Source organism: Xiphophorus hellerii, chromosome 19, assembly GCF_003331165.1.
Source record: "Xiphophorus hellerii strain 12219 chromosome 19, Xiphophorus_hellerii-4.1, whole genome shotgun sequence".
Classification (NCBI taxonomy): domain Eukaryota; kingdom Metazoa; phylum Chordata; class Actinopteri; order Cyprinodontiformes; family Poeciliidae; genus Xiphophorus; species Xiphophorus hellerii.
The window spans coordinates 6,489,329-6,503,288 of NC_045690.1; the positions used below are offsets into that span (position 1 = coordinate 6,489,329).

At 35.9% G+C, this 13,960-nt stretch overlaps 2 protein-coding genes across 4 annotated transcripts in view; both read right to left on the reverse strand.

Moving 5' to 3' along the window:
• LOC116709500 (fibroblast growth factor receptor-like 1) overlaps positions 1-5,836 on the reverse strand; it is a 46,560-nt gene extending 40,724 nt beyond the window's left edge. Inside the window, 2 exon segments of the mRNA XM_032548054.1 lie at positions 4,769-4,858; positions 5,534-5,836. Of these exon segments, the coding sequence (XP_032403945.1) occupies positions 4,769-4,853 (85 nt within the window). The 5' untranslated portion in view covers positions 4,854-4,858; positions 5,534-5,836.
• Positions 5,837-7,222: 1,386 nt separating this feature from the next.
• Positions 7,223-13,960, reverse strand: part of zfyve28 (zinc finger, FYVE domain containing 28) — a 32,284-nt gene continuing 25,546 nt past the window's right edge. For 2 of the 3 annotated variants that reach the window (XM_032547594.1, XM_032547591.1), the window contains 5 exons: positions 13,494-13,657; positions 13,296-13,412; positions 12,428-12,532; positions 12,217-12,320; positions 7,223-11,135 (listed from right to left, as the gene is read on the reverse strand). In XM_032547594.1, coding sequence (XP_032403485.1) covers positions 11,004-11,135; positions 12,217-12,320; positions 12,428-12,532; positions 13,296-13,412; positions 13,494-13,657 — 622 coding nt within the window. In that variant the 3' untranslated portion in view covers positions 7,223-11,003. The remainder of the gene's footprint in view (positions 11,136-12,216; positions 12,321-12,427; positions 12,533-13,295; positions 13,413-13,493; positions 13,658-13,960) is intronic. The other variant, XM_032547592.1, reaches the window with a different exon arrangement.

Genomic DNA, 13,960 nt, shown 5'->3' on the forward strand with positions numbered 1-13,960 from the left:
CCTCAATTATCAGGTGACAGTCATAATATTAGAATAAAGATGCAATTTAAAAAAAATACAAGAAAAAAGTCGTTTTAATGAAGAAAAAGTTTGCTTACTAGGATCTTTTGGTTTTTTACAAAATTTGAACAAAGTGAAACAAACTACCACATTTCAGCAGTTATAGGCAGAACATTTTTACAAACAACTTTTTTTTTATCTACCGTAAATGCAAAATGTACATATATAGAACATTTTAGCTTAATTACTGCTCTGAGTGTATTGTGATTTCAGCAAATGGCATTTTTTTTGAGTCTGCAAGCTCCAGTTAACGATTAATCGATTACCAAATAAGTTGATGATTATTCCAATTACCAATTAATCAGGAACAGGATTCCTTTAATTGTCATTGTGCACAAAAGAAAGAACAACAAAATTTAAATCACGATTATTCCAATTAATCATGTCAGCCGTAATATTTACAAAGACTTTTTCTCATCTTAAAATACAAATGTATATATCCTTTGTATAGTTTTGGCTTAATTGCTACTCTTGACTGTGTTGTTCTTGCTGCAAATGGTATTTTTTTCCCGTCTCTAAGCTCTAGTTAACAATTAATCGATTACCAAATTAGTTGACAATTATTTCAATAATCGATTAATCACGATTTGTCAGATTAATCGTTTAAGCCCTGATATTTACCAATATTTGTTTTCATCTAAATACAAGTGTATATATTTTTTGTATAGTTTTGGCTTAATTACTACTCTGACTGGGTTGTCTTTTCGAGTCTGTATGCTCCAGTTAACAATTAATCAATTACCAACTTAGTTGAAGATTATTTAAATCGTTGATTAATCATGATCAACTAAATTAATCATTTAATAAATAAATAAATTATGTGTGTAATCAAAGTGCTGTTTGAAGGTGTCATTTTTGCTAATAAATACTGTTTTGGTCACCTTCACGGACCCGGTAACACATGCCTACTGTATCCTTTTATTATTCTAAATATATGTTTAGGCTGCATTCTGTACTGAGTGCAGCCCAGCAGTCCCTGAGACTGTCACCACATTACTGGTTCTGCTGGGACACATCACTGGCCACCTTCTCCAGCTGCACGAAGGGGTGGGGAGTGTTAGGGTGGCCAATCCCAGAGCTGCAATAGTAAAATAGGAGAAGGACCCACTGTGTTTGTGTGTTTGTGTGTGGGCGTGTGCGTGCGTATGTGTGTGTGTCGGGACTGCCTGTGGTATGAGGGCAGGGCTCTTGTGTCAGATGTCTCCTGATGACTGACAGCAACAGGCCTGAGTCCTACCAGGTACCAATACACTCAGCTATCAGCAGGAAAACAACATTTTTGGAGGTTTTTATGGTCTCACACGCAGGGTGTTCTTTGTACACTGCAAAAACACAAAATCTTACCAAGTATTTTTGGTCTACTTTTTAATGAAAATGTATTAGTACACTTGAAATAAGATAAAACTAACTTATAAGTAGCTTACAGGAGGAATACATGAGATTTTTTAAGTCAATAATTCCTTAATATTGATGAAAAACTACTAGTTCCACTGGTAGATTATTTCATTTATAACATTGGGAAAATGTTTTGTTAAAATTGAAACAATCTGTCAGTGGACATAGCACTTTTTCATAAATTAAGGAATTATTTACTTAAAACAAACTACTTACAAGTTACTTATAAAGTTAGTTTTTTAAATTTAAAATCTACCATGATATTTGTACTAAAACTAGATCAAAAATACTTGGTAAGAGTTTGAGTTTTTGCAGTGTCTATGCTCCTTATTAAGTTTTGTGGTCTAAATCAATATTCCATGTTATGGTTCCATTATGTTATAAATAAAATAATCTGCCAGTGGAACTTGTACTTTTTTCATCAATATTTAGGAATTGTTTACTCAAAACAAGCTCCTACATCTTGCTGAAAAGTTACTTCCAAGTTAGTTTTTTCTTACTTCAAGTGTACTAAGACATCTGCACTAGAAACTAGACTAAAATAGTTGGTAAGATTTTGTGTTTTTGCAGTGTAAATTCATTCAGGACTGTCAGAGACATTCTCAAACACTGTTAATTTTATGGTGACGGTTTTACAGCTTCCCCTGTCTCTAATGCACTATAAAGTTTGCAGTCCAGCTGTTGCTTTGGGACTGCAACACAGAACTCTGTGTATCATTTGGCTCTTCTGGAGGAACTGTCACATATTTACGGTTTATAACTTATCATGTGCTAACCACATCTCCGCCTCGTGTGCATCTGTTTCAGCATCTGCAGCCGCTTCCAGAAAACAGCAGGCTGCCCTACTAAACCGCTCCATCCGCCATGTCACCGGCTTTTCCGACATATGTTCATCTGTAAACATGGAAAATTGCCGGTGTAATCTGATTTGGAGTTGTTTACTTTTGATTCAGTTGTGCCGTGCAAGCCCGGCTGCCAGGCTGTGAATGAGGCATTGTCTGCAGACAATCTCCAATCTCTGCTGCAAGTCCACCACATGCAGGTACTGCATCTATCAGACACCCCTTCAGTTAATACCGACACATTGAGCCTGTAGGGAACATGTGTCAGGTAGGGGTGTAAGTTATCAATTAATGTGTTAATCTAAAGCTGATTGACTAGTGATTAATTGATGAGTGATCATTTTCTTAAAAACCTGACTGTCCTCTTGTATCAAGAGGGCCGACTATTTTTTCACAATCTAAATTCTGAATTTAAAAACTGCAAATACACAAAATCTTACCAAGCATTTTTATCTAGTTTCTTGTACATTTAAAATAAGACAAAACTAACTTATAAGTAACTTTTCACCAAGATACATGAGCTTGTTTTAAGTTAATAATTCACTAATATAGATGACAGTATACTAGTTCCACTGGCAGATTATTTGACTTATAATTGACTTACAATGGGATAAATGTATTGTTATAAGTGAAATAATCTGTCAACCAATACCTTTTCATTAATATTAAGGAATTATTGACTTAAAACAAGCTCCTATATCTTACTAAAAAGTTACTTGTAAGTTTGTTTTCTCTTATTTCAAATGTACAAAAAAATTAGACCAAAAATACTGAGTAATATTTTGTTTTTGAAGTAAAAAAACAAGCATATTTTTACATTTAGTGTCGACTGTATTAAATACTGACTGAATAAACAGGAAACCTGTAGCTTTCTCACATTATTAAGCTGATTAAGTATAACAAATAAGGAACCTTTTAGATTGTTTTATAGTAAAATAAAAGATCAAAAGAATAAAATATGTTAAACACAAATTCCCCATTAACAGACAAATGTTCATACAGAAGTAGTCTGTTGTTGCTCTTTAGGAATGTTAAAACTTCGCTCCATTAAGGGCATTAACTCACAACAGACCTCAAAATCAACCGAGCTTACTGGCGCCATGTTTTTCCCCCCCCATCATGTTATAAATTTGCCCGTTATTCCCTCCTCTCCGCCTCGACTTCATAGCACATCAGTAATTTTTAAATAAGAAGCTGAAGCCGCTATTAAGGTGATAACTTAAGGAGCTCACTGAATATTTATATTTAAAAACAGAACCGAATAATGAGCATTTTCAACAAACACTGGACTCTGGACCGTTTCTCTTTCTGACTCGGTGTTCTGTTCTCTACGCTGTAGAGTAGCATACGTGCAGTGAGTAGTGCGCATGCGCATTTAGAAGTCCGCGACATTTAGAAGTGCTCTCAGTTCAGCGTACGCGTAAAGATACGACAAAAATAAGTCAATAAATCGTTTTAAATGATAACTAGATGAATGTACATACCTTGTCGTGCAGGGTCTAGCTGCAGCTGCCGTGAAATACATAACACGCCCCGTATAAAACTCGCCTCCCTGCTCCTTGATGATGGTTTGACTAGCTAGCCGCTAACTCCGGATCTCTTACAGTTGTTAATAACAAAGTGTATGACAATCTAACTTCTACGTCATGATGTTATGTGACTGATTAAATAACAGCATGTAGTAATGACAGTGTATACTTGTTTGACAGATATAGCCCTCAGTTTGTGCTTCGCGTATGACGATCTGGCAGAACAACGGCCGCCATCTTTGCTCTGTATTAAACGGCTCCGATTCAGTTACCAAAGGCGCCCCCTGCTGCCTGGCGGCCAAATTACAACACCAAGAGAAAGTAAGCCGACGTTTAATTAATAGATTGGAACTCATTTTAATAAAAATAAACCATTAGTGGACAATTAATAATAAGTAGATTAAATGTTTCCTTCCGTAGTGCCAGGCATTTGATTTTCCTCTCACCAGGAAGGCAGTTTGAGCTTTGACTCATGCCACAGAGGTTAGTTGCTCACAAAGCAACAGTTTGACAGTGGCACCATGAAACGGGTGGACCGGAGAGTTCCAGTCTGCTCTGTGTTTCATAGTAAAGCCGCCTGATGTGAAGCAGCATGTCTGCAGCCTTCGCAGGGCTGGACTCTGTTCTTTCACCCGGGAAGCTGATGGATGGTGTTTGTTTAGTTACGCTGCAGTTAAGCTCAGGTCAGGGCCAAGCCAGGGCCCCCTCTCCCTCCCTCCGTCCATGTTGACTTTGGGCTCTGCTTAGAATTTTTATTTTTTGTTTATTTATTTTTTTTAAACTCTTGAACTTTTTCCATCCCTGGCTGCTCAGGGGGGAGAAAGCACAAGCGAAACTTTCTTCACACTGACAGGAAACCAGTCAGTGAAGCTGCTTAATGACGAGGACGTTTGCAACTTGCTTTTAAAAACATTCAGAACATTTGTGAGTCAGCCCCCTTACCTCTCACACAGTCGGTCAGCAACATGGCCTCAAAGATGAGCAGCACAATCTTCATGACGTCCATACTGTCCAAACACAGATTCATAGTCCCTAAACCAGGAAAAAACACATGAGCAGCTCTGAGATTAATAATCTTGGTGAAGGATATGATTAAAAAAGCACTATTAGCTCTTATGCAATGATTACGCTGCAAAACCACAAACTCTTACCAAGTATTTTTGTCTAGGCTTTAGTGAAAATACCTTAGTTTGTTTTAAGTCAATCATTTCCTAATGTTCATTAAAAAAGTATAGCTCTCCTGGCAGATTATCACACTTATAACCAGACATTTTTTACATGTTATAAGTGAATAATCTGCCAATGGAACTAGTACTTTTTCATAAATATTTGAGAATAATTGAGCTCCTATGTATTGCTGAAAAGTTATTTGTAAGTTAGTTTTGTCATAAGTCACGTGTAACAATATATTTGCACTAAATAAGGCCAGAAATACTTGGTAAGATTTTGCGTTTTAGCAGCATATTCTAATACTAAAATATTAAAAATAATGACGATTCTACCAGCATGTATAAACATGTTCATGCCACTAATATACACTCTTTGATTGTTTGTGTCTTTAACTGACATCATGATTACAAAACAGCACAACTGAACCAGAATTTCATTTTAAAATAACAAGTATAGTACTGTATGAATATTCTAGGTGTATCCTGCAACATTATGGGGGTTTTCATGTATTTACATTTTTGTGGCAATATTACATACCTCGTTAGTGAGTGTAGGAGGTCAGCCTTGCAGCAGTCCCCTGACAGAAACTCTTTCAGCTGAACTTCGCGTTGAATTCATGAATAAAGCTGACAGCGGTCCGCAGTCCGCTAACAGCGCAGCATGGCTGCCTGCGGCGGGTCAATAACGGACTGTCAGGCGGTAGGTTGGAAAACAGCGACAAAACACAGCAAACACAGCCCGAAAAAGCGAGATAGCTGAGAGGAAAACCACCGCTAGTCCGGTCCGTTGTACGGTCCACACTTCTCCTGGACAGACTGACTGTTGTGGAGTTCAGGGAGCGAAGACTTGTTGACTCTCCCACAGTTTCAGCGGCGGGCCAATCACAGCCCGCAGTCTGGCCAATCACAGTCCGTAAAACCGTCCAACCGTACGTCAACGTCGCCGCCATATTGGGAGTGGCAGTTTCGTTGTAACATATAAAGCTTTATTACTATTATTAACAAAGTTTAAAAGTTTTACATCCATTAATTAACAAAGATGGGTAGGAACTACCTACATTTACTCAATTACATTTATCTTGATCTTTGGGGAAACAATAAATAGTAGTTTTTACACTGCTGCACTTTTTGCTTTTACTTGAGTAATGTTATGAAGTAACGTTACTTTTACTGGAGTAAAATTTCTGGATACGCTACCCACTGTGAGTAACGTCACTGAATGAACAACCAAAAATTCACCACACAATACATACTTGCAGTTTTTGTTAAAGTTTCATAAGATTTATATTGAAAAAACCTGATTTGAAAAAAAATTTGTTTTGCCTAATTTCATTGTTTAATAACTATTTATATGAATGATTTTCATTTGGTCTTTAAAATACCACATTTTAAAATATTAAATGACTGAAAATTTGATCAGTTCCTCAGCATCTGAGTAGTCTTTTTATTAAATGTTTCTTTTAAAGTAATTTTTTTGATCATTACGTTTACTTGTATTAAATTTTTGAAAACTCTGCTCACCACTGTTACTTAATTCACACACAAAAAAAATAGCTGAAATTTTAACTAAAAGCTCAATAAAATCCCTAAATGAACTTGTATTATCGCATGTAAATATAATTCATAAAAAATTGCCGATTGTAAACAGTAGTATTTTTTTTATTAATAGTTTCCAATCTTTTCTTGTGTTGATTTCTAAGAGCTTGCCTCTAACAATATGGCGGACGCGCAGACGTGTCGTGTCTACGGAACAACAAAAGCAACGAGACGTTTCTGTCCGTCTCGCTGTTCATCCTTCAGTGCTTTTCATGTTAAAACCTTTAGTCTTAAGGACGGGTTACAAAGAACAGATTTTCATCATAGTACAAAACACAGAGAGTAGAAAAAATATTTACATCTTTGACACACCAACCCCCACCTCAAAATACTGGAATGCACTGCCCCCTTCTGGCAGATTATCAGATTGACCGAAGTTCGGCAGTTACGCCATAACAACCGACCGTTAATTTTCCATCTCCGGTTTAATTTGGAGATGTCAAGTCTTTTACTTAAAAAAAACAACAAAAAAAACAAAGTGAAAATTGATGCAAAATCTCTCAGATTTATTCCAAATCTGTCTTACTTTTCTTCTAACATGTTTAAATGTTTTCTAAAATCCTAATATTAATTTATAATTTATACACGTCTCACGTTCAGCGGGATCAAATGAGGAATCAAGACAACAGGATCAAACAGAAAAGTTATTTATTTCAATATACATCCCATTTAAAACTATATAACATTATTTATCTGTTGAATATTTTACACAGCTCTTATGGAAACGAATTAAGAGCTTTACAAAATAAGACAAAGCTCTGAAATAATAATAAAAATAACAGAATATCCCACTCTTCACTACTGCATGATTCCTTGTCTTTACATCATAGTAATTACAGTTCCATGTTATCTGCATTCTTTATAAAAGAAAAAATTAGTGTTTCAGAGTTAAGTTTGTGTGTTTTTAGATGCAGTGAGGGTCGCAGGGTGATTAAAGCCTGAGAAGCTGCTTCAGGTCAGAGCAGAACGGACAAATTAAAAACTTATCCTTAGTGTTAACTGGAGGTTCAAATCAGCATCTTTACTCAGAAAAACATATGATTTATATTGTTACCAAAACAGAAATGTGTCCAAAATAACAGCAATGTGTTTAAAATTTCCATACAGGCAAATTCATTAGGATTACTGCCCTATTATGAATCAAAAATGAAGAAAAATGTGTAAATTTTTTACAGAAATTCAGGAATATTTAATGTATATAAGCCAGAGGTGTTCAAAGTGCAGCTCAGGGGCCATTTCTGGCCTTGAGCTACTTTTTTGTGGGCCCCCAACGGCTGTTCAAGAAAGATACAAATTTATTCTTTAAACTTTTTATTTTTAATCAGGTTTGAATTATTAAATGTTGAGTAAAACACAAATAATTCATATTTTTAGGACCAAATTTCTCTGGTATGTAGAACCACTTTTACTTTTACTGAAAAGTTGACTTTGATGCACCCAAATCAGCATTTATTTATTTTATTAAAGAAAGAAAGTGACCCAAATCTTGCTTTTATAAACAAGAATAATTTCTTTAATCAAGCCCAAAAAAATCTGAAAACTGGACGCCGTTTGTTTAATAAAACAAATGTGAAAAATTATTTTACATTTTTGGATCTGTAATAATAATAATAATAATAATAATAATAAAAGTCTGTCTACTTTGCTTTATTTTATTTTATTTTACTAATTGGGATTTTCACTAAATGGTTTTGGTCCATGTAACAAAAAAAAAAATTGTACACTCCTGGTACAAATTGAAAACTGCCCAAAGATTTCAATCAGCGAATAATTTCATTTTATTTTTTGACATTTTTCTTCCTAAAATGAACTTTTATTAAAACTATTTCAACTCACTACAACCTGCTGCTAACATTCAGAATAATCAGCTCTGTGTGTTACTATTGTTGTGTCTGTTGGTTTATTTTGCTCTGCTGCATTTCACAGTAAATTATTAGTATAATTTATACCAGAATTAGTTTTTATTTTGCTGTTATTTTGAACACAAATGTTTCTGAAAGAAAAATGTCTGCAACCAAAATATCAGAGGTCTGTCTCATCGTGTGCAGAAGCGTCGCAATCAACAATATTGCACCAATAAAGCGACGAGGAAGTGAAGAAAGATGGGCAGCCCTGTATTCCTGCAAGGCTGCACCTGAGAGTTTGAGCTCCAAAAGGTCAAAGGTTAACCGCAGTGAAGGGATGCTCTGCAAAATCACAAAATCCTACTGAGTATTTTGGTCTAGTTTCTACTGCAAATATCCGACTGCATATCAGGGCCAACGTTGTACAATAAATAAAAATGAAAAGAGGAGGAGGAGTAAATTTCCAAGACAAATTCAGAAATTCTGAGATCAATCTCCAAAATTCATGACTTTTTTTAAGCCAATTTCAACTTTTCAAACGCAGAAATTTCTGAGTTTTTCATAGAAAATGTTTGACATTTCAAACTGAAATTTCTGAGCTTTTTTGTAGAAAATTTCTGAGATTAATCTCAGAATTTGATTTTATTTTCTAGATAATTTTCAACTAATATTCAAGTTTCTTTCAGAAAGATTACTAAAATTAATCTCAGAATTTCTGAGTTTTTTTATTTTTTAATTTTCAACTTTTCAACAAAGAAATTTGCAAGTACTTTTTTCTTTAAAAAAATTCTGAAATTAATCTCAAAGTTTCAGCTTTTTTCTCGGAAATGTACTCCTCAGTTTTTCTGTCAGTCTTCATCGGCCCTAATCGCAAATATCTTAGTACACGTAAAATAATACATCAAGTAACTTAGAAGTAGCTTTTCTGCAAGATGTAAGAGTTTGTTTCAAGTCAATAATTCGTTACTAGCAATGAAAAAGTTCTAGCACTACTGGCAGATTATTTAATTCATAACAAAACATTTTCCCATGTTTTAAGTGAAACACTCTGCCACTGGATCTATTATTTTTCATCAATATTAAGGAATTATTGACTTAAAACAAGCTCTTCTATTTTGCTAAAAAGTTACTTTTCAGTTAGTTTTGTCTCACTTCAAATGTACCAAAATGTTTGAACTAGAAATTAGTAAAAAATATGTGGTAAGACTTTATGTTTTTTCTCAGTGCAACAAACTCGATGCTAAGTTACGATCCAGACTTCGTCTCCCAAACACAGTTAGACATTCATCACGTTAGAAAAAACTAAACTCCTCACAAAGCTCATATCAAAAGATACCTGTGTTTCAGTTTCAGCCTGCTGAGTTTGTTTAGTGGCTCTGTTGCTTGTAGATAGAATCATTATTTACATGGTGGTTGACTTACATTCGTCTGATCCGACCCGTAAGGATGGGCAATAAATCGATTTGATCGATAAATTGGATTCTTGGCTTTTGAAGATTAATTTTTTGGGAAATCTGGATTTTTTTTACTAATGTGTTCCTGGGGTTTCTATCATTCAGACGTGAGCGCGGCCAGGGCGGCCATCTTGTTTGACAAGCATGTTTAAAGCTTCTATTTATTTGGATTTTGAATTCAGTTTAACTCTACGATGAAATATTAGGGCCAGGCTACAATTTCATTTAAAATTAAGGTCATAATATTACCAGAATAGAGTCGTACAACAATAAAGTTGAAGTATTACCAGAATAAAGATGTCATTTTAGAAGGATGAATTTGTAATTTAATAAAAACTCTGGCATGAAAAGAAACAAAAATTAAAATGTTCAGCATTTTGTGAAGTTATACTTTAGTATCGGTTTAAGATGTGAAAATAATACAATTTTTTAACATGTCAGCATTAAATTAGTATCAGTAGCAGGACTTTGAAGTTAATGTTTCTATTTAGAACAACAAACTGATGTGCTCATGTCAGATCCTGATAAATAGAAGTCTTTTCTCATTAAAATGTATTTTCCTGTAATTTTAAGATGTTCTTTTGGTAAAATTGTGTCATTATTCTGCTAACATTATATTATTCTCATAATTAAAAAAATATTTTGTAGCCTGGCTCTGATACTGTCGTACAGCTTGCAGAACAGATAATTGAAATACAAATATTAATTTATTTTTTAGAAAAGAAAAAAATTGGAAACCAGATCTCAGATTAAATTTTGAAGCCGTATCGCCCAGCTCTACTGATCTGAGTTCTGTTGGAGCGCCAGCACCGGGACACATGTGGGAAGCTCACAGAAGCAAACAGGAAGCTTGATTATTCACACCTGCAGAAGAGAAAAATGTTCTGATTCTGTGAAGCAGACTGCAGAGCGACTGGACTTTCAGTTCTGCTGACGCCTCGGCATTCCTACAATCAGACCCGAGGTTCTGGGATGGACTCTCCGCTCCCTGCGGCTGAGGTCAGCAACTACAATCATGACCTTTAAGGTTTATCTGGAGCACTATGGAGTGAATCTGTCCGTTGCATATTATGCTCTTGGAGCAGACGGTGTGCTTTTTGGTTCTGACCTGGGATCAGATGGCGGGCTTGTCGCTGTAGAAAGGCGTGACATGAAACATGTAGCAGTGGGTGCAGACCCGGACGGGCTTCACCTGGCCGTACCGCGGCAGCGGAGCCGAGTGGGATGAGCAGCGGGAGCAGAAGATCTGAGGAGAGAGAGAGTAAAATGTTAAGCCAGTGTTTTTCACAGTGGTGGCCACAGGAGGGCGCTAGAAAGCTAGAGGGAAGGTGAGATAAAAAATGGAAAAATAAATAAAAAAATTTATCTAATACATATTTTAGAACATTTTTTTTACCAGAAAGTTAATCTATATCTGAATCATTACATAAAAACAAAAAAAAAACATCTATCTGTTTTTAATATCTGGAAAACGAGCCATTTCAGAAACCTCCAGAATTCGTTACCTAGCAACCCCAGCCAAGCCCAGTCCCGTTACCTAGCAACCCAAGCTGAGCTCCAGAATGTTTGGTCTGCTGCTTTCACCATTATACAATACTGAATAGTAAAATAATTAACATAAATAAAGACAATAAAATTAGGCAAAAGAAACATTTTTCCAAATCAGGTTCTTTCAACGTAAAGCTTATGAAACTTTTTTTCCAATGGCTGCTGGAAAAGACAAGTGTTTTGTTGTCGACTTGTCATCCAGAAAACACCTGCTGCCTTCTTGTTGGTTGTGCAGGAGGCTCCACTTGTGATTTTCAAAGATGTATGGTTGTGTAATTGCTCATTTGTTTGCAGCCATTTTCATGTGTCAGTGAAAAGTTGAGTTGGGGGCGTGGCCTGTAGCAGCATACTTGTATTTAAAGTGACAGACGTCCTAAAACAGCTCATTCTGAAAATAGGTCAAGACTCTCATGATCTAAAAATAGTTTTGTGCAAAAAAAATTTATAAATATGTTTGTATAGGCCATAGACCTATCCTAACCTTTTCAAGGAAGCATTACAGGTCACATTTTAAAAATATAAGTGAAAATAACTTTTTTGTGTATACCACCCCCTCCACAACTAAAATTAGAATGCACGAGGCAGCATTCATGCTAAACAAATGCAATAATTATTGAATAGTGAATAAAAGTGAGAAAATGTTTTTTTAAGAGTCAATATTTCTTTAAATATTTTGGGTTTGGAAAGGGACATCCTGTCCAGAAGCTAATGCTATTTGGGGTCACTGCTTGGGGACATTAAGCTACACTTTAGCTAGGGAGCTAACAGGAAGTCCTAACCTTTCCACAGCTCCTACAGTGATGCTTCCTGCGAATGACGGTGAAGGGAGCCTTGCAGGTGATGCAGGAGTTGCAGGCGTCGTCGGGGACCCAGTCTGGGGGATCTGCAGGGGAAAGGAAGAGAAGACAGGCAGCAGAAATGCCACCAGCTGAGAGGAAGACGAAGAGGAGAGGGCTGACTGTAACACTTATAGTTTGTGTTTCTGCTGACCTTCGAACTGTCCTTCCCGGGCTTTGGCTGCCAATTCTGATGAAGAAATAGTTTCCTGACAGAGAGCACAATCCTCCAGCACCGCACTGCGCAGAACGGGGCCTACTGGGCATCACAAGGGACACATTTTAAACGGTTGCACTTAGTTCATGATTGAGAAGGCCTACACTGCAAAAAGTCACAAAATCTTACCAAGTATTTTTGGTTCAGTTTCAGTGGAAATACCTTAGTACTTTTCAGGAAGATATAGGAGCTTATTTTAAGTTAACTATTCTTTAATTTCAAAAAAGTTCTAGTTACATTGGCAGATTATTTCACTTATAACAAGACCAAGCTCTTATATATCGCTGAAAATTTACTTGTATGTTAGTTTTGTCTTTTTAAGTGTACAAAGATATTTGCACTAGAAACTAGACTAATGTACTCCTTTGGGAAAAAGGATAAAAACAATAAATCCAAAAATAACCAAATCAATCTCTAAAAGTTGTTCTGAAAAAGCTTTCTGGCATTTAGCAAATGTAAATAATTTTAGTAATTCTAACCAACCTAAAACAAGAAATGTTTGGTCAGATTTAACGTCAGACAACGAGAAAAAATAAATCTCTTTTTATTAGGTGTATAAATATGTTTGTATAGGCCATAGTTGAAAAATATCTGGTTTCAACTGCAAATAACATTCTTAAAATTTAGATTTAATCAAAGGTTAGGTGGAACTTTATTACAAAATTGAGCCTTTCAATATTAATGACTTTCAAAGACTTTATACATAAATTAAGCACTTTTCCAAAGTTTCCTTTTGCCCATCTTTAATATACAAACACATTTTCCTCCACAGCACTGAAAGAAAAATATTAAATCCATTCCTCACCCTTTTTTTGCTTATTGTTGTCTCCTTGCTCGCACTTCGTCGCCATTACTTCAAAGAGAGTCTTCAGGATGCTTCGCAGGTCGCTGGCGTAGTTGGTTTGCAGCTGATCGGCGACGCCTGCATCACACAGAAACATTGATGCATCATGTACAACCCGGAGGCGCGTGCCGCTGCAGCTCAGAGAGGGAGGAACTTCACCTGATATGCAAACGAAGAGACGGTGGATGAGGTCACTGCTGCTGTGAAACCGGGAGCGGATCTTGCTCCTCGCTGCCACCCTGGCGTCCTGCAGCGCCAGCCTGATCTCCTGCTGGTCCAGGTCCTCCGACGTCCCTGAGCTCGGAGTCAGGCTGCTGACGGGGCTGAACAAGAAATACAAAATTAACTTTTTTAATCTGAAGAATGATCTGATCCTGCATAAATTTGGCTGTTATTGCGTAGGAAACCCCAAAAATACTGAACGTTGACATTTATCGTTTCAATTGGCGACTGAAACTGATTTAGGGCTGAAACGATTAATCAATGATTCATGATTAATCTGATTAATTGTGATTAATCAATTATTGAAATGATCTTCAACTAATTTAGTAATTGGTTAATCATTAACTGAAGTATTCACAGTTAAAAAAATGCAATTTGCTTACAGAAAAACATATTCAGAGCAG